The 21,220-nt window shown below is 35.3% G+C and overlaps 1 protein-coding gene across 9 annotated transcripts in view; it reads left to right on the top strand.

Annotated features, from left to right (window-relative positions):
• Fryl (FRY like transcription coactivator) overlaps positions 1-21,220 on the top strand; it is a 242,248-nt gene that overhangs the window by 45,521 nt on the left and 175,507 nt on the right. For 6 of the 9 annotated variants that reach the window (XM_046459245.2, XM_046459000.2, XM_046458835.2 and 3 more), the window contains exon 1: positions 13,885-16,829. In XM_046459245.2, coding sequence (XP_046315201.1) covers positions 16,628-16,829 — 202 coding nt within the window. In that variant the 5' untranslated portion in view covers positions 13,885-16,627. Of the gene's footprint in view, positions 1-13,730; positions 13,865-13,884; positions 16,830-21,220 lie in introns of those variants that run through there. The other 3 variants (XM_046459142.2, XM_046459078.2, XM_046459167.1) reach the window with 2 other exon arrangements.

The following is a 21,220-nucleotide window of genomic DNA, read 5'->3' as shown; positions in this document are numbered from 1 at the left end:
AGCTGATTGAATTATCACAGTGTTTAAACTATTAGCATTGGTCTTTGGGAAGCACTTGTTTTAGGTTGAAGATTATTTTAAGAATGTTGACTGAAACAGGGAACTGTCATTTTATAAAGTTGTTCAATGGACTTTAAGTATTTAGACATCAGAAAAGGATTGACTTAATCTTAAAATAATCTGATTTGTTGATCGTAGTATTTCCCTTTTTTTCCTATTTTTACTTCAAAAAGGTAAATTTATTCTTTGCTTTTCATGAAACATTTTTAAAAAATCATGTTGGTTAAGTTTAATTATTTATTTTTGTTCTGAGATTCGCAATCAATGTAAGAACATATTGAAAGCATAATTGCATTTTTATTACTTAATCTCATGTAATTCCTGGAGAAGAGTTTATTCTTTTAAAACATAAAAGAATTCACATTGGATACCACACCTTGGCCCACACCTGTAATCCCAGCAACTCTAGAGGCTGAGGCAGGAGGATCACAAGTTTAAGTCCAGCTTCAGCAGCTTAGTGAGGCCCTAAACAAATTGATGAGACCGTGTCTCAAAAATTAAACAAACAAAAAAAAGGGGCTGGGGATGTAGCCAAGTGGTAGAGTGCTCCTAGGTTCAATCCCCAGTACCAAATATTTAAATAAATCCTGATGTGCAGTATTATGATTCATTTTCTAGTTTTGTCAGTTTCCATATCTATAAAGCTGAACATTTGCAAAAATTATGAATTTGTTTGAGTTAAAATGAAGTAATATATGTAAAGCACCTAACCTTGTTGGCCACACATAATAGGCTCTCAGTAGTTAGTGGTTGTTTTGTCATTATTGAGTACTTAGTTAATCTGGATCTGTAGGGCAGCTTCTCGTGGTGTAACAAACCAATTCTGAATTCTACCCTCCTGTGTTTGTAACTTTCTTAGGCTTTATTCTTCACAGTGGTTAATTCAGTCTATTTGTGGGGTGGGGTAGGAGAGGACTTACTGACTTTTGTATTTTGAGTCCTTTCAGAGTTGTTATGTGTACTGGTGTGAGGAGGATTAAGCTTTGTGGTATGTTCTATATGATCATCCATCGTGACCAAACTGATTTGGAATGTTGTTTTGTTACTGACTTTGAAATGTCTTGTTTTCTGTACAGAGAATGTGGCTTTGAATAAATTGCTTATTATCCTTTACAGATTTCTAGAGTGAGAGGAACTGTCAATCGGTGTAAATCCTGCCCAGCACAACACTTTCTTTCATAAACGTGGGGAGAAGGCAATAGCAAGATAAGCACTTTTTGGGGTGGAGCCAGGAGCTGTTGTGTAACTCACAGGGTACATGGTAGCACCAGCTCTGGGGGCCTGTCACGCTGGGAGTTAGGGCTGGAGGCTCACAGTGAAACAGCCTCGTTTATTGAACCTGAATGTTACTTAAAGGGCATTTAAAAAAAGAACAGCTAGCTGGCTCCGAAAAGAGAAGCAAGAAGCCATTGTGCAGTTACAGATTGTTGTTCCAGTTAGTCTTTGGTAACCATGTCTCCAGTGGTGTCTCTCCTGTCCCCTCCTTTACTCACACTGATGACTGTCTCCTTGGTACCTGACTGTGGCTGGAATGGGTTTAATTCAAGTATCTGAAACCTATTGCACGATTTCTCTTGCAGATTGCCTGCCAATGCCTCAATGGTGGTGGATGTATCTAAGTGTCATTTAATGCAGATTCTAGGCGCTCAAGTTGACCCTCACTATGAATGTTAAACTCCTGTGCCCTCTGCCTCTTGTGGAAATGCCCCATCATTAACTGGTTCAGGGATGTTTTGAATTTAACAATTCTTTAATGAACAACCTCTAGAGGGACTATTTAAATCCCAGTAGCTCCCCTTCTTGCAGTTTTTCTTCTCTTCTTCTCTTCTTTTTTAAAGTTCTTCTCAATGAAGCTTTTTAGAAATGTGTTTCATTTTGGTTAGTAATAATGAACATTTAGAAATTCAAGAGAAGGTGAGATGTAACCTAGAGCTTGAATTTTAGCATTGTCCCCTGTTAAAATGCATTCTTTTTTGAAGTACCACAAATGTTTATAAACATTGTCCACATTTAAATATCAGAAATTATATTAATTTTGGTAAAATTCTTGATTTTTTTCCAAATAATTTTAATTTGGAACCTTGAAATATTGGAAATTGTAGGTCAAGCTTATGGAAAGGAAGTGAGATTTATAATTTTCAGGTTGTTATGAAAAACCTATCTTTTATCATAGGTTTTTCTTTATTGTTATATAAAAAGTATAGGGACTTACCCTATTGTCCTCCTCATACTGTATTGTTCTCATGTATTGTGATGGAAAATAGGAATTTTAAGTAGACTTCTTTTTTTGGGAGGGAGGCACCAGGGACTGAACTCAGGGGCACTCAGCCACTGGGCCCTATTTTGTGTTTTATTTAGAGACCGGGTCTCACTGAGTTGCTTGGTGCCTTGCTTTTGCTGAGGCTGGCTTTGAACTTGTGATCCCTCTGTCTCAGCCTCCCGAGTGCTGGGATTATAGTCGTGCTCCACTGCACCAGCCTTAAGCAGACTTCTTTTTAATTCTTACTCTACGTTAATTAAACCATAATGGTTTATTGCAAATTAATGTATATGGGAAAATCCCTAACATTATTGAAAAAAAACAAAAGAAAAGAAAGAAAGCTTTTTTGGAGAAAACTATTAAGACTACAGAAGAGGAGACCATGGTTGGGTTGTGACAGCTTCCGGTTGTTCCTTCGCTCACTGTTATTTTTCTTTTGTCCTGGGACTGTGTTTTGCTCATTAATAATGATATCATTAATCAGACAGGGAAAAAATAGTACCATTGAAACCAAAAGCTGGTAATCAGCTTGAATTTTAGAATACTATTAGAATGAATAGTGATTACCATTTATTGTCAAACTAACCAGCAAACTTTGCTCCTTCAAGCCTAGAAATGCTGTTTAACCTTTTGCTCTGACAACCTGCCTCCCAGGTAAAGTGTTTTCTGTACAGAAATCAGTAATGCTTCCCACAGTACATCTAAAGAAAAGATGTGCAGAGAGGTAGGTTTCATTATTATTATTATTATTTTTATGATGATGATGATACTGGTCTTGTTCACTTGCCTCTGGATACAAATAAAACACTTTGGTGGCTGTGTTAATCTGTAAGTATTGTTTGTGATATGCCTAACTTAGTACCAAGATGAGACTTAGGCAACAAGAGAATTTGGATTATTTAATACTCGTACATAATAAAACGACTTATCAAATATTCATGTGGGCACATACAGAGGCATAATTGTATTCTTGTAATGCACAATATAAATACTAATATTGTTTTGGAGAATCAGCATGGTATGCTGAAGCCATGGTTTAGAAAAATGCATTGTAGTATGTTTTTATCTGTGGGAATTACTGGCAAGTATAATCAAGATTCCAAATACTGTAGTTGTTTACTTCCTTTTTGATTTTGGCTTAAATATTTTAGGTCTTGTTTTTTTTTTTTATAGTGACTAAACTATTATTCTTGTAATATCTATGGTAGAAATGAACCATAATTGCTTTATAGTAATTATTTTAATCATTATGTCTACTTTTATTTTAATTTATTTTTTTGTAGTTGTAGATGGACAGCATGCCTTTATTTAATTTATTTTTTGTATGTGGTGCTGAGGGTTGAACCCAGTGCCTTGCACATGCTAGGCAAGTGCTCTGCCACTGAGCCCCAGCCGCAGCCCTCATTATATCTACTTTTAAAGATATATTTAAAAAACTATGTCCTCACGCTTAGACTAGTTTAAAAACATATTTAAGATGGGTGTGGTGGCACATGCCTGTAATCTCAGTGACTCTGGAGGCTAAAGCAGGGGGATCAAAAGTTCCAGTCCAACTTCAGCATCTTGGTGAGACTCTTGTCTCAAAAAATAAAAAGGACTGCGGATGTGGCTCAGGGTAAAGAGCCCTTGGATTCAATCCCCAGCACTCCCCTCTGCAACAAACAAACCAACAACCCCTCCAAGTTCACATGACCTCCATAAGCATTCCCTTTCCACAGCTTCTAGTTGTTTTGATGCATTTCTTCTGTCATGCTATTTCATCTGTAAATATTTTAGCACATATTTCTAACAAACAAGGAATCCCATTTTGTGACAGATAAAGTAAAATCTTAAGAACCTATTTGAAGAATGTACTGAATTTTGGAACACTAAAATTGTATATGGGCCTTAGAGTGATATATAGGAAAAACTAGATCCTTTAAATTGGAAGAAAGCGGTTGTACCAAAAAACAAGACAAAAGGCATGGAGAAAAAGGCAAGTAATAGCTTTTAGAGTACCCACTTAGAGGGAGTAGAAACTTGCATTTTTGAACAGCTGCTATGTGTCTGCATTTCATACAGGTCAGTAGGTGAGCAAAGCCAAGTGCATTTCCTATCACTTGAGATAGCAGTTCTGTTTCAATACTTTTTCTTGAAGGGGAAAAAAATCAAAGTGTGTACAAAGACTGCCAATCAAGATATTTCCTGCAGTGTCTTCATTGTACAACAGTGAAGAACTGAACCTAATGCTCAGTGTTAGTGGAATGATTCAATGAGGATACCTTGACAAAAAATGTAACCACTAGAAATTATTCAATATAATTCCAACTAAAATTGTATAATGTTTAATGTGTATTAAAAGACCTGAAAAAAATTAACCCAGAAGTTAATTGGAATAAATAATGGCAGTCTCTAGGTATTAAAATTTTTATTATTTCCTTCGGAAATTGTTGCAATATTTGCCTAACATGTGATATATGTTAATAAATTATAACATTGAGTTTACTTGCTCTATTTCAAATACCGTTTAAGCATTTTTTATCTTTTATACTTAATTCTCACCATAGCCCTAAGAGATTCTATTATCCTTATTGCGTAGATGAGGAAATGGAGTCAGAGATTGAGTACTCTTGACAATTTTAGTCTCGTCTTCAGGATCTATTCGTTGCTCTTTTTTGGGTATTTTTTTATACCAGGAATTGAATCCAGGGGCACTTAACCACTGGGCCACATCCCCAGAACCCCTTTTTTTAGCTTTTATTTTGAGGGAGGGTGTCACTAAGTGCAGAAGCTGGCTTTGAACTTGTAATCCTCCTGCCTTGGCCTCCCAAACCACTGGGTTACAGGCTGTTCTTTGCTTTGAAACGTAATTTTATCTCTAACAGTTGGGAAGATACTATATGTATTGTTTTGTGTTTGCTCTTATAAATATATGGTGAGTATTATGGTTGGGGTTATAGCTCAGCGGTAGAGTGCTTGCCTAGCACATGTGAGGCACTTGGTTTGATCCTCAGCACCACATAAAAATAAATAAATAAAGGTATCATGTCCATCTACAATAAAAAAAAAAAATTGATTTTTAAAAAAAATTTGAGACAGAGTTCCACTAAGTTGTTTAGGGCCTCACTGAGTTTCTGAATCTGTCCTTGAACTTGCAATCCAGTACCAGCCTCCCAAATTGCTGGGATTACAGGTTTTGCCACTGCACTAGGCTAGCTTTTTCCAAATTAATAACATTTCATCTTATGAATATATTATGACTTTTTCCAACTGGCCCTCTGTTTTTGTTCTTTGCATTCTGCTGTAATATTCTGTTCATAGAGATAACAGTAAACAAATCTTTGCAAATAGATTTGTATGGGCATTTCTGATTATTTTTCTAGAATTGGCTTTGGAAGGGGCATTATGGGATAAAAAATCATAAAAATTTTGAAGTCTTTTAATACACATTGTGAGATTGCAGATGACAGATCATCATCCTTAAGTTTAGAGAAGTTGTTTTGGAGCAATAAATTTGGGAGATATAGGGGATCTAAACCATTATGGGATGAATGCTTTCATAGTTTCTCTTGAGGAAGAAGTTGGGCTTCTCTAAGCTTGTTGGATGCGGTAAATTGAGGTGAAGAGGAAAGACAAATGTGGGACACTAAACTGTGATCCTGTACCTGCCTTAGGACCTTGAACTAGCTACTCTTCCCTGCTCCCCTTCTCTAACTTAAGTTTTTTTTTTTTTTTTTTTAAATAGTACTGGGGATTGAACCCAGGGCCTGTGCATGCAAGGCAGGCACTCTACCAACTGAGCTATAGCCCCAGATCCCCCCTTTTTATGGACATTATTTTATTCATTTATTTATATGCGGTGCTGAGAATGGAACCCAGTGTATAACATATGTGAGGCAAGTGCTCTACCACTGAGCCTCAACCCCAGCCCTCTCTAACTTAAAATTTTGATGAAACTGGTAACCCTTTTATTTCAAGTTGTTCTATAAAAACATAAAATATGCCTATCAAATTTGCATGAATATTTTTTTGTTTTTGATCTTACTGGAACTTAAAATCATAACTAGGTAGAGCAATTTCCATTGTATAATTTTTTAAGCTATAGATATGAAAGGTGTAACATTGAATAGATACCATAATGATGCTTGAAAGGGTTTTTGATGTTGCATTTTTTTTTTATTGTTGGTTGTTCAAAACATTATATAGTTCTTGATATATCATCTTTCACACTTTGCTTCAAGTGGGTTATGAACTCCCATTTTTAGCCCATATACAGATTGCAGAATCACATCAATTACACATCCATTGATTTACATATTGCCATACTAGTGACTGTCATGTTCTGCTACCTTTCCTATCCTCTACTATCCCCCCTCCCCTCCCCTCCCCTCCCCTCCCCGCCCCGCCCCTCTTCTCTCTCTACCCCCTCTACTGACCTTCATTTCTCCCCCTTGTATTATTTTTCCCTTTCCCCTCATTTCCTCTTGTATGTTCTTTTGTATAACCCTGAGGGTCTCCTTCCATTTCCATGCATTTTCCCTTTTCTCTCCCTTTCCCTCCCACCTCTCATCTCTGTTTAATGTTAATCTTCTTCTCATGCTCTTCGTCCCTACTCTGTTCTTAGTTACTCTCCTTATATCAAAGAAGACATTTGGCATTTGTTTTTTAGGGATTGGCTAGCTTCACTTAGCATAATCTGCTCTAATGCCATCCATTTCCCTGCAAATTCTATGATTTTGTCATTTTTTAATGCAGAGTAATACTCCATTGTGTATAAATGCCACATTTTTTTAATCCATTCATCTATTGAAGGGCATCTGGGTTGGTTCCATAGTCTTGCTATTGTGAATTGAGCTGCTATGAACATCGATGTAGCAGTGTCCCTGTAGCATGCTCTTTTTAGGTCTTTAGGGAATAGACCAAGAAGGGGAATAGCTGGGTCAAATGGTGGCTCCATTCCCAGCTTTCCAAGAAATCTCCATACTGCTTTCCAAATTGGCTGCACCAATTTGCAGTCCCACCAGCAATGTACAAGTGTACCCTTTTCCCCACATCCTCGCCAGCACTTGTTGTTGTTTGACTTCATAATGGCTGCCAATCTAACTGGAGTGAGATGGTATCTTAGGGTGGTTTTGATTTGCATTTCTCTGACAGCTAGAGATGTTGAGCATTTTTTCATGTACTTGTTGATTGATTGTATGTCCTCCTCTGAGAAGTGTCTGTTCAGGTCCTTGGCCCATTTGTTGATTGGGTTGTTTGTTATCTTATTGTCTAATTTTTGGAGTTCTTTGTATACTCTGGATATTAGGGCTCTATCTGAAGTGTGAGGAGTAAAGATTTGTTCCCATGATGTAGGCTCTCTATTTACCTCTCTTATTGTTTCTTTAGCTGAGAAAAAACTTTTTAGTTTGAGTAAGTCCCATTTGTTGATTCTAGTTATTAACTTTTGTGCTATGGGTGTCCTATTGAGGAATTTGGAGCCCGACCCCACAGAATGTAGATCGTGGCCATGATGTTGCATTTTTTAAAGAAAATAATTTTTTAATGCATAACATGTTATCTTTTTGTAAAAAGCAAGAACTGAAAATTTTTGGTTAATTGATAGTTTCTGTTAATAGTTAAGCTTTACTGTGTTTCTCTTGAGCATATCTTCTTTCAGAGATTTTAGGGGAGACTTTTGCAAAGACTCTAACTGTAGGTTTGGGTGGGGAGAGGGATGTTTTGGCTTAAGGGAGCCCAGAGAATAAATGAAATCAGAAAGTCCCTTATATGAAGCTATGGAAGACATTAGGATCGATTATTCTGGAAAGTCCAAGATCAATAAAGGGTAATCTGATAACCTGGAAATTCATGAGAGGTACAAATGGAATAAATAAGCATTCTCATTGAATTTGAGGGCTCTAAGTAGTTAAAAGAGCAAAAAAGAAGTACTGCCCTTCACGATGAATAGTAAAATTGTGAAACTATCTCCTATAAATAGTAGGATTAGAAAGGAAGTATAAAGAGGATTTTAATCAGAGTTTTAATCCATGATTAGTGGTTAGATTACAAAGGCACAAAACTGTGTAAAATTAGATAAGTGTGCATTTTGGGATGACAAATCTTCATTTTTTTCAGATTTGCAAAGAAATAACTTTAAAAAGCTTGAACTCGGGGATAGTAGAGGATCGGAAAGGCAGCAGACTACAACAGACACTAGTATGGCAATATGTAAATCAATGGATGTGTAACTGATGTGATTCTGCAATCTGTATACGGGGTAAAAATGGGAGTTCATAACCCACTTGAATCAAAGTGTGAAATATGATATATCAAGAACTATGTAATGTTTTGAACAACCAACAATAAAAATAAAAAAATAAAAAAATAGTCAATAAAAAAAATAAAGTGGGAGTTCAAGCTTGAACTCCCACTTTAAGTAAATTCCAAGGCTAGGGATTTTTGTTTTATTCACTCTTTTGTCCCTGGTTCTTGGCAGATAGTTCTGTCTATAAATATTGGTTGAGTGTATGATTTCTGTTAATTTATGTGAGGAATAGTTACAGTAATAGATTTTTAGAAGTTAGGGGTAGAATTATATTCCAGAGATACAGACTGACAGTGCATTCCACATTGATGTCTTACTGGGCTACTATGTAGAGTGGAGAGCATTTGTATGATCATTTTTGGTCAAATTCCATTTTTTCCCCCTGTGCCAACATAGAAATACAATAAGAAATTATTCTAAAAATATGTATTAATTCACTAATATATAAGAAAGTTTGTACTCTGGTGTTATTTTCATTTAATTCAATAATAAAACCTTCAAGGAAAACTTTCCCTTAAGATTGTGAATGGAAAATTTGCTGGTTGTTTCCCTAGATCAAGTTGTATGACAGTAACTGCTGTTCTGACTCAAAGTGTGAAATCAACAAAATGTTGACAAATTTACCTGCAGAGAACATTGCTTTATCAGCAGGAGATTTGGATTTTTGCAGTGAAGCCCAATTATTCTAGCTCAATATCATTATACAGCATTTTTTTAGCAGGTCATGTAATCTGTGATTGCATTAGTATGTTTCCATACTTCTTAAAAAGAATGGCTGAGAGAAGCTTAAAAATATAAAGCTGTTTAAAAATTATAAAAGTTAAAAGATTATAAAGATTATAGCTTTTCTAAAATGATCAGAGAAAAAGTGAATTGTTTAAAGATTAAAGTGTGATACTACCATTGTTATGAATCATGGGTGTTCTTTGGTAATTATAGGGATGACCATGAATTATTTAATTTCATGATTTTTGCCAATCACATTTAAAATATATTTGAATAATGACATTATCAATCCTTGATTATTCATGAGTAGATTTTTCATGTTTTGTACAATCTTTGGTAGATTAAAAAATTACTGTCTTTTCTGTTTTCCATAATTATTTTGGTATTATATAGGAGCACTGATTATTTTAAATGTATATGAAAACTATAACATCCTTACTCTCAAAGGCTGTCAGAATATTTACATCATCTTACTTTTCTGCATCATTTTAAAAGGCCTCCCAAGAGTCCCACATTAATTTAAAAGAAGAGCAGGAATTGGCCTTTATAGATGTCATGTCTTGCAGTGTAGTTTCTCTCTTTGGTTGAAAATATGATGAATTTTTAGGTCACCACATATTCTGGTATTGAAAGTATAATACAAAATACATTTGAAGTCAAATTTAGAGCTTCGAGCTGGAATCTTTGATGTAATTTTCCCTTGTCTTCTTACCCAGTGGGGTAGTCCTTTCTGTGACATGCTACAGGAATGGTAGCATTCCTGATAGCCTTTGCCTAAAAACTCTGAGCAGGGATTCTAGCCCTTTAAGAAGTTGACTTTGTATTAATTACATAATAATTGAGTCATTCTTTACTGCTGAGCTCAAATCTACATTGTGCTAGGCACCAGAACTTCCTTGCTCTCCTCTTCTAATTATGAAGTATTCCAAGCATACAGACAAGTATTAAGAATACTTTAATGAATATCACTGAAATTCATTCACTCTTAACTTTTGGTGCTTCTTCAGTTATTATGTACTCTGTTATATCAGAAGTTCATGGAATCAGATGTCTTAGAAAAATTAAGATAATTAAATTTGCAGCATTATTGGTTGTTTAAAAAATTCTTTTCAAAAAGGAAATGAAGTTAATGTATTACCTGAATACTCATTCAACTTTCTCTTTTACACTTTTTGGACTAAAGTGAAGCAAGGCTGTCCCTGGAGGGCCTTATTTGCCCTTAGGTTCTTCCAGGCACCAGAGCTGAGCTGCTGTTCTTTATTTTTATTGCACATGGAAGTGTCTAGATTTATATTCCCACTGCAGGTGAAAAGTCTTGCCCTTCAAATCATCCGTTATTTGGCTATTTACAATCTTCTTTTTAGTATTGTCAAATACCAGCTGACCTCCTTGTTTATTTGACCTTTTTCTTAAATTAGAAATCACAGCATTTGATCACATAAACAGCAGACCACATACAGTTAACCTAACCTCTCTGACCTTCACTATCTCAAAAGTAGTATAAAAGTGATGTAACAATTACTTTTCTTTTAGATAAAATGTTCTCCAAATCAGTCAAGTGAAATGAAAATTCCTTGTTAAATAATGTGTATGTAGACAAGATGAAAAAGTGATTAATATGCAAGAAAGCTGTCCCAAACCAACCAACCAAACAAAACAGCCCTCAAAACAAATAAAAACTCTTCAAAACCTAGCCTTGCCAGAAATTATTACTACAACCTCTAAAGAAACTAGAGAAGTATGATTCAAAGTGTTTTCAGTGTAACCAAAAGACATTTATTTTTTTAAAAGCTGAAAATAGGAAGGCTGCATATCTACTGAAGAAGTATTGAAAAATTCTGAGAGGATGTAGAGAAAAAGAAACACTTTTATACTGTTGGTGATGTTAATTGTAAATTTTTGGTATAATCACTATGGAAATCTGTATGGAGGTTCCTCAAAAGACTAGGTATGGCTGGCGTAGTGGCTCATGCCTATAATCCCAGTGGTTTAGGAGGCAGAGGTAGGAGGATTGTGAGTTTAAAGCCAGCCTCAGCAATGGTGAGGTGATAAACAACTCAGTGAGACCTGTCTTCAAATAAAATACAAAATAGAGCTGGGGATGTGGCTCAGTGGTTGAGTGCCCCCGAGTTCAATCCCCAGTACCAAAAAATAAAAAAAAAATAATAAAAATGACTAGTCATGGAACTACCATATGATCCAGCTATACCACTACTTGGTATTTATCCTACAAAATTAAAGTCATCATACTATAGTGATACATGCACACCCCTGTTTATAGCAGCACAGTTCACAGTAGCAAACTATGGAACCAGTCTAGGTGTCCATCAATAGATACATGGATAAAGAAAATATATGATATATATACACAATGGAGTTTTATTTAACCATTAAGAAAAATGAAATTATCATTTACAAGAAAATGGATAGAACTAGAGACCATTGTGTTAAGTGAAATAAGCCAGAATCAGAAAGTCAAGTGTCATATGTTTTCTCTCATATGTGGAAGTTAGGAAAAAGGAAAAGAAAGTTGGGGTTGGGGATCTCATGAAAATCAAAGGGAGATCAGTAGAATAGAGGAAAGGGACCGGGGTCCAGAAGCAGGAGAGAAGGAGAGAGTGCTGGAGAATGATATTGGCCAAATTATATTGTTATATTGTGTGCCTGTAGAAACATGTAATACTGAACCCACCATTATGTGCAAGTGTAATGCAAAGTGTAAATGAATTTGTGTTTTGCTGTTCACCAGATTTTTGGCTTTGAAAATTTGACCTTAGTCATGATTAGTTATCCAGTCCTCTGAGTACACAGGCTATATTACATTTTTATAACTGGACTGAATGATTTTCAGATTAAGAATTTTAAGTACAAAGTTAATATTTCAGAGAGCTAACTCCTTCTGTTACAAACAAAAGGGACGAGACTGGTTATGATTTTAAACGAGGGTTCTTTGAGGGCTGATGCTGTAGCTCAGTTGAAGAGCACTTGCCTAGCATGTGAGAGATCTTGGGTTTCATACCCATTACTGCAAAAAAAAAAAAAATCGGTCTTCAGCCAGGCATGATAGCACCTGACTATAATCCCAACAACACAAGAGGCTGAGGCAGGAGGATAACAAGTTACAGGCTAGCCTCAATATAGGGAGTCCGTGTCTCAAATTAAAAAGGGCTGGAGGAGTAGTTCAGTGGTAGAGTGCCCCTGGGTTCAATACTCAGTACTATATAAATAAGTAAATAAAGACTAATTTGAGTCTTACTTAACTATTGAAAAATGTTGAGACCTTTAATGGTAGTAAAATGGTAGTGAAACATAATGTGCATGAATACATGTGAATCTTTATAAATTGTAAAGAACAATTCCATTGGTTTTATTCTTAATAGCCATCAAAATAGTTGCAGGTCTGTATAGTAGTTCACAGTTCATGATCCCCTCAGAGTTACGATAATTATAGACTGAAAAATGTACATCCCAACTTTTATCTGTAAATGGGATAAATAGTAGACTTGGTGTGTGTGTGTGTGTATGAACATTTTTTTTTTTTGCAAATCTATATTTATTTTAGTGAATAGAATAATAACAGTGTTAAAATGTTACTGAGTTAAGGCATTGGTATATGGATTCAATCATTAGCTAGTAAGCATTACTTATTACAAATGAAAAAGGGAGGAAGAAAACTATAGATTAGAAGAGATTGAAGGGAGACAGTTACCATTGCCTGTATGGGTTTCCTTTAGATTTGGGTTAGAAACTATTAAAAAGTCATTTATAAGACTGGTGTGACTCAGAGGCTGAGTCAAGAGGATCACAAGTTTGAGGTCAGCCTGGGCCACTCAGCAAGATCCTGCCTCAAAATCAAAAATACAAAGGGCTGAGGATGTAGCTCAATGGTAGAGCATCACTGGGTTCAGTCACCAGTGGGGAGGCTAAGGATGAGTGAAAGATATTTGGGAAAATTTAACCACTGACTGGTAGTTGATGTTATAAAATAATTATTATTAATATACTGTAGGTATTAAAATGGGATTGGCTTATGTTGAAAAAGTAAATCTTTATTTTTGATACATACTGAATTTTCTACATGTGTCTGAAATTTGCTTTGGGATAATCCAGAGTGTGTGGTATGAAAAGATAAATAAAGATATAAATGAAACATGATATTCTGAGTTAATTGTTGAAGCTGGAACTAATGGGATAGGGGTTCATGATACCAGTGAATAATTTTGCATTAGTTTGGAATTTTTCATAGTAAAAACTGAGAGAAAATGTAATGCTGTGTTATTGAATGAGGATGACTGCAGCACCAGGTAACTAATACAAAAGAATGCATACGACTAACACAAATATGCACTTATTACAAACATAGCTGATGTGTAAATATGGTGTTTTGTTTTTCTTTAGAGCTGAAGCCATTCATTTGAGTCTTGGATGATTCACATCTAAATGCTTCATTCTCAAAACTGCTCAAGTCACACAGTCAGAATTAGATGATCCACATTACCACCAAGAAATTACTGTCTTCAGTGACACAGACGGTAAGATTATACTAAATATTCTAAAGGCTAAATAGTGACTAAGGTCTAAAAGGGTTTTTGAATGTTGTATTGTGGCTTCAAGTTTCAATTATAATTCCTTGATCCCCTTGAAACTTGTGTTAGTCTGGTTTCTATCACTCTAATGAAATATGTGAGATAATTGACTTATTAAGAGAAAAGGTTTGTTTTGGCTCAGAATTTGGGAAGTTCTATCTATGAACGATTGGCCCCATTGTTTTGGGCCTGTTGTGTGGCAACATATGGTGGGAGTGTGTGGTGGAGTCAAACTACTCATTTCATGGTGTGGAAGCAGGAGAGGAGGGGACTGGAGTCCCACAATCCCCTTCAAGAACAAACGCCCAATGGCTTCCTTCCATGAGGCTCCACTTCTCAAACGCTCTACCACTTCCCAATAGTGCCCAAGTTGGGGCCAGTCCTTTAACACATGGATCTTTGGGGGACATTCAACATCAGATCCACAGCAAGTTCAAAGTTATGATGATTACCTAGCATGCTTTGAAATAGCAACCATAAATTAGATTTCATGTCATTTTCTCCTCAGAGATTCAGCAGCAGCAGGTACAGTGTTGTACTGGAATGCCCTGCTTTCTCCCTGGCTCCACATCTCAGGGTGGGTTCTTAGGAAGCTGGTGCTAAAAAAGAGTGTAGCTTGCAGGATGTTTATTAGGATTTGACACCTATGGAGAGGGGGATGAGATAGGAAGCAGATTGGGCAGAGGAAACAGAACTCCAGTGAAGGCTCAATGAAGATTGGGCCGACCCTATAGGCAGTATTATAGCTGGAAGACTTGGTTTTCCTTCTTGGAGATGGACATGCGTCTCAGTGCCTTGGTTATCTTGCACAGATCATTATAAAAGTTGCATAGCAAGTATTTGTTGATTGAAGAAAGTCGAATAAAAGTGTGTGGTCTGTTGTATAACACCTTATGCTTTCCCCTTTACCTCAACCCCTTCCTTTCAGCAGTTGAAAGTGCCGTTGAGAACATTGAGGTTCACAGCTACACAGCTGGTTGTGCTGTGTATCATGAACAACACCAAGGTGGCTTCCCCTCTGTGATTAACGTGTGTTGTATACCACTGTGTTTCTGGGCTCCGTAGATAAGACCTGCACAGGACCTCAGGCAAACAACAGACCCAGGCTATATGGAACATGAGGCCATGTTCAGAGACAGAAAGATGGAGCAAGTGAGTGTGTTTGGAAACACAGTGATAACTTTTAGGCGCAGTAAGGCACAGTTTGTGGTTCCCACCAGTTTTTTCCACCTTCTGGAAAATGGGTTGATTGGATATTAATTGTGATCCTTCTAGGCTCAGGGGTTAAGAGAATGTGCTTCTTAAGCAAGCATTTTTGTAAAAGTTAGTGTTTTTTCCCTTGTAAGAGTCCTCTGCTTTAGGGTGAGAAATTTCTTTTAGTTGATTTCCTTGTTTTTCACCTCTGCAGAATTTGCATTAATCTTTTACATATCGTCTGAGACTGCCTATTGTTTTGATGCTTGATTATAAAGGAACTTCAGATAACATCTTTTGAGTGAATAAAGTAAGGAATAGTCAACCTCATAAGTAATGTAGTAGAAGATAGGATGAAAGACTAAGTAATTCAGAACCAGACATTGACTTGTTTTTCTATTACAATCATTTTCTCCAATACCCCTAGAGATCATTTTTTGCTTCATCTTTAGAAATATGATATAAATACTTCATGTGTATTGGAAGAATGAGACTGTGAATGTGTTTTCACTAAGTGAATCTGATTTTTCAAGTTATTATTAAAATGTGTGTCTTTCGAAGTTACAAATGTGATTACTTAGGGCGTTCCTTCTTTCTCAGTTCCCTTTGTTTCTTTATTTCCTTCTTGTTCGCTTGGCACCCCCACCAGAGGGCAGGCAAAGGAAGGGATAGAAACAAATATTGCCTTTAAGTTTTCAAAGTCTTTTACAGGCACCCTTTCACTGGTCTCTTTTGTCATAGTTCTGGATTCCATTAAGGCAGTAGGATGAGCTACTTTCGCTATTTTAAAATATTAAGTAGAGTGCTCAATTATTTTGAAAATATATGTTACTGGTTACTGTGTTTATTGATTTTAAATATTTATACTTCAAATTATTCAAATTTATGTTCTTGGAGCCATCTGTTTGAAATTATGAGTTAAATTTTGGTAATTCATGCTAGAATTTCTACTACTACAACTGATAAGTTGATTTGATCTTAATAAGGAAAGTCGTTTTGAGTGTGCATTTAAAAGTACATCAGAATTTTCATAATACACTGTAAAGTTGTCAGTGATTCCTTTTCATGTATTGTGGAAGTTGTTGTTCCCAAGGTCTATAACTGAATTTTTACAATGGTAAGGATTATATGTTTTTAATGCAAGTAACTATTGAAGTGTAAAAGACACACCTCAGACCAAAGTAAATTTGTCTTTACATTATCCTAGTGAAGTCTAAATGTTAAAATGGATAGATATGAAATACTTTATGGTCTCAGTATTGCTGTTAACACCCATCACACAAGTATGTGTATATAGTCTGTTTGGTTTGTTATCAGCATGAACAGTCAATGTCCTAAAAATCAGCTTCCCAACAGCTGGCAGTTGACCTGCTGAGTTTTAGCACCGCCTAAATTCACATGACATTTCTTTGCTCTTTGACACAAATTGTGTCACTTAACTTCTCATCAAGGAAGTATACAGGCACCTTTTCTGTGTGCCTGTGACAGGGTCTAGTAATGTAGAAAAAGCTTAAAATGGATTTTTTAAAGAGAGTTGTTCCTCCCATTCTTTCTGGAGACATGGTTTTGGATACTAGAGATAGCATTCAGGAAAGTTCCCCAAAATTACTAAAGATGAGACGTCTCAGTTCGCTTTCATCAGAGAAGACAGTAGAGGAGCAAGATGGGAGCAATTTCTGTCACAGTCATTATGACAGATACCAACATCAGCAACTAGGTAAAGTAAAAATGCACTGCTTTCTATCCTCTCAAAAAAGGATTTTAGGAAAGTAAAATTATTTTACAAGTATGAATTCTAGTGATCCTGAATCTTTATTTGAAAAATCATGTTTAAACATTAAAAATGTTTAATAAAGTAGCTATATAGTTGGCTTAAATTTTTTAATATTGAAATTTTTGCTTTGAGTTTAGAGGGAGACGTTTTTATGCTATAAAAAATTAAGATAAAACCATTAATAAAGTTGACAGTTTTGATTTTTGGAAAATATTTTGATGGTGATATATTTTAAAATATTATTGTTAAAACCTTTAGGATATGTAAGTAAAAAACTAAGACACTGAGTTTTTATCTATCATCATAGAAACAACTTAAATTTTGTTTAAAAAGTAGGTCTCACTGTTTAGTCTTAAAAACAGTGAATATTTGGTGTGAGTATTACAATTTTTTAGGGGCAAGTGTTGTAACTTGGTGGTAGAGCACTTGTGTAGCATGAACAAGGGCCTGGGTTTCATTCCCAGCCCTGGGTTGGGGAGTAGTCTTTGAATGTAAGATGATTACTTTGTATTGTAGTACTTTTGTTACAAAAATCAATTCTGCACATAGTAACTAACAAATGGAAAAAATTATTTTGTTTTAAAATTTCTGATTAAAATTGTTTGTATAAACAATTTTAATAAATAATAATATAAAATATTTAATAAATAATATAAAATATTGTGAACTTTTATATTTTAGGGAGTAAATAGCTATTTGTATAAATTAATGAAATATTTATTAGAAGAGGGTTTCTGTAAACCATCTGCAAGTTTGATATATATTATAGCTGTTTTCTATGCATATTTAAAAATGCACACAGTTTAAATATGCACATATTTTTAAACATGTATATACACATTTTTACTAGTAGAATCTAAATGAGATTTATTGTCCAAATGGTTCTGATACATTCTTTTTTTCAGTTAGTACATCATAAACATCTTTCTGTCTTATTTGAAGTGTGTTCCATTGTGTGACACAACGATTTGTCCAGCTACTCTTTCATTCATGAACATTTAGAATGACTAAATTTAGCTATTAAAATAATTATGTAATTATTACTCAATTATGTATCATTTTATACCTTTAGATGATTGCTTCTTAGTATAAATTTCTATGCTCCTTTAAAATTTGGATAGAAGATGCTATGTTACTTTTAAAACGTTTCTCAGATTAGCCTCTTCAGGACAGGATATGAGAGTCCCTATTACTTTATAGTCTCCCTAACACTGTTTTGTGGCAGTTTAAAAAGAGCTGTCTGTAGTTCAAACCACAGTTTCTGCATTGAAAATATCAATTATGTAAAAGAATGAAGGAGTTTTTAAGTTTTATAAATAAATATATATTGCTTTCTACAATGTATTTCTATTAAAAGTCATCTTCACCTGGGTGGGTGAAATGGAGGTGAGGCCATAGGTGGGTTGGTACCCCTTAAATTTCAATTAAAGTCTATAAATCGGTAAGCAGAGTTTTGTGTTCAACAGTGTATATGTGTGTAAGCAAAAATATGAATGTATTAATATGTACAGTTACAAAGTTATTAAAGAGTTACTTTTCCTTTCACTTTCAGTCTTGAATCATTAGCTTTTGCTATAACAACAACACTGCTGTTATAACACAGCCTATATGATTGGACTTTGTTTAAATGTAATATGCCATTTATGTGGCTCCTTTTGTATCTGAACTTGATCTGGTATTTTTAAAAACTATCTTACAGTCTTTGGAATAAAGCATACATGTTACCAAGCATAGTTAGATTTTGTAATTTATATTAATTTGTAAATAAGGGTTCAATTTGGTGATTAACATTTTTTCATAACATATGTTCTTTTAGAAATCATGGTTAAAACTAACCAAAATAATGGAGTACTGAAGAATTTCCTGTCTGTCAAAATTTCTGAGGCTGCAGGTACTTTGAGGAGTACCCTTGCCCAATTTTTGTTTCTTCAAAAGTAAAATTCAAATTTGGGAATGACTCTGAAAGTTAAAGAATTTCTTGGGTGATTTATATACTGCTGGCAGCTGGAAGTTTGCTGGGGCCCCTTTGGCTGTGACTTCCAGCTGCCAGCAATATACAAAGGTTTGGTTTTAAAATGTCTGTTCCAAGCCAGGCCTGATGGCACACATCTATAATCCCAGCAGCTTGGCAGGCTGAGGCAGGAGGATCACGAGTTCAAAGCCAGCATCAGCAAAAGTGAGGCACTAAGCAACTCAGTGAGACCCTGTCTCTAAATAAAATACAAAATAGGGCTGGGATGTGGCTCAGTGGTTGAGTACCCTTGATTTCAATCCCTGCCATCCCCACCCCCTGCCATGAAAAGAATAAAGGTCTGGTCCTTAAATTTCAGTTTACTTATGACAGTCCTTCTGTCAAATCTCAATATTTGATACTAAATATGTATCAAATAGAATAGAACCTACATGGATCCCCCATAAACAAGAAGGTTCACTTATGCTGAGATGCAGGAACTTGTAAGTACTGGTGGTTCTGGGATAGAGAAAATGTAGTAGTTTAGTTAGAACTCATGAAAATATAACTGGTTTAGCTCACTTAAGGGGTGTTCTAGTTTTGTTCATTTAATGAAAGGAGACATTAAGATTGTGGAGGGATTTCAGGTGAACAATGCAAAAGAAAAAAAGAAGGAAGCTATTTTAGAGAAAAACTGGCATGTAATCTCATACCTTTGTACTGGAATCAGTTTGTTTCCAACTTCTTCAATTGTTCCATATTTTAAAAGATTTTTCTAAGGCATATTAGATAAGATCGTACGATGGATGGACAATTATACTTGTGAGAGGATCATTTGAGTATAAGTCCAGCTTAGAAAACATAGAAACCCACCATATATTTTTAACTGTAAAATTGTTTATGGTCAATTATGATTTCTTTAACAAAAATATTTGTAGAATTGATGTATTTTCAGTGGGTCAATATTTGGAAGAACTTTTTTTCTTTGCTTTTGATAAATGTTTTCATTTTTGAACTTTCTTTAAATGTCAAGTAGCCTAATATTTAAACATTTTTATAGACATTCTCAAACACTTCACTGGGTTTACCAATATCATTTGTTCTCTCTGGAAAAACAGATTAGCAGTCTGCTTGCTGCAGACTGTTGAATTCCCTTGCCACCATTTCTGCTCCCAACAGGCCAAGTTGTGGGCTTCCTGAGAATTGGTTGTATTTTTAATCTAACCTGTTTATGCCAATTATGCCTGCTATTGTGATTATTATTTTTTTTTAAATTTTTTTTTAATGTTTATTTTTTAGTTTTCGGTGGACACAACATCTTTGTTTGTATGTGGTGCTGAGGATCGAACCCGGGCCGCGCGCATGCCAGGCGAGCGCGCTACCGCTTGAGCCACATCCCCAGCCCTGCTATTGTGATTATTTAACTTAATTACATATTATATAATTTGGCAAAATATGAGATTAAAAAGAAAGGATTGTTTTGGGTTGTTTTAGTGTAAGCAAAGTGTGTGCTTTGGTCAGATTCCATAAAGAAGAACTCCTAAAATAAATTTGTGTTTGAATTAAATGCAGGCCAGTGAAGTATGGGCAAGATTGGAAGGATTTTGCCCTTGGATACCTTCTGTAACTTGAAATCATAGTTGATGTATGTGGGTTTGGTTTTAGGCAAGGAAGACAATGGTATAATCAGCAAATCCATCTCAAAGGACGATGCCATGGTACTTTATCCAAGGGCTGTGAATTAAACATGAATTTTATATTTGATGTTAAAATAGAACCTTAATGGACCTCTTGATCCTTTTCTTCTGATTCCTACTTGAATGGAGCTTTTAAATTAAATGGTTAGCCAAGAGTTGGACTTTAGACTAAAAGCACCCTACTGTATATAGGGTATAATATTGCAATATTATTAAAGAAATAAATCATTTATCTGCCATACCTACTTCCTTAATAAGAAAAGGGTGTCAGAATGATCACATAGCATGTGCTGTAACCTTATCTTATTCACGAGAGACTTAAATTCATAGTTTTTATGTGGAGTCGTAATTGTGTGATCAAAGACTGATTTCAGGGGCTGGAAGTGTAACTCGGTGGTAGAGGGCTTGCTTAGTGTGCACGAGGCCCTGGGTTTGATGCACAGTACCACAAATGAGACAACAGAAAAAGGGATTTAATTGGTAAGTATTATTAGAATTGGAACAAATAGTTTTTATTTTCAGACTTAATATTTGGTAGGAAGAAAATGCCCTTTGCTGATTTCAGAATGTGCTGCTATGTTTCTGATGATTGAAGAACAGTGAATGATAGGTAGAGTCAGAGCCTAAAAATCAGGCAGTGTGTGTTTCTGCAGGCTTCTGTTGTAACAGCTACAGAATCCTTATAT

This window comes from Marmota monax, unplaced genomic scaffold (assembly GCF_021218885.2).
Source record: "Marmota monax isolate L192 unplaced genomic scaffold, Marmota_monax_Labrador192_F-V1.1 WCK01_AAM20220418_F8-fsc00025, whole genome shotgun sequence".
NCBI classification, from domain to species: Eukaryota; Metazoa; Chordata; class Mammalia; order Rodentia; family Sciuridae; genus Marmota; species Marmota monax.
The sequence above is the reverse complement of the archived record's forward strand: the minus strand, read 5'-3'. Positions and strand labels throughout refer to the sequence as shown.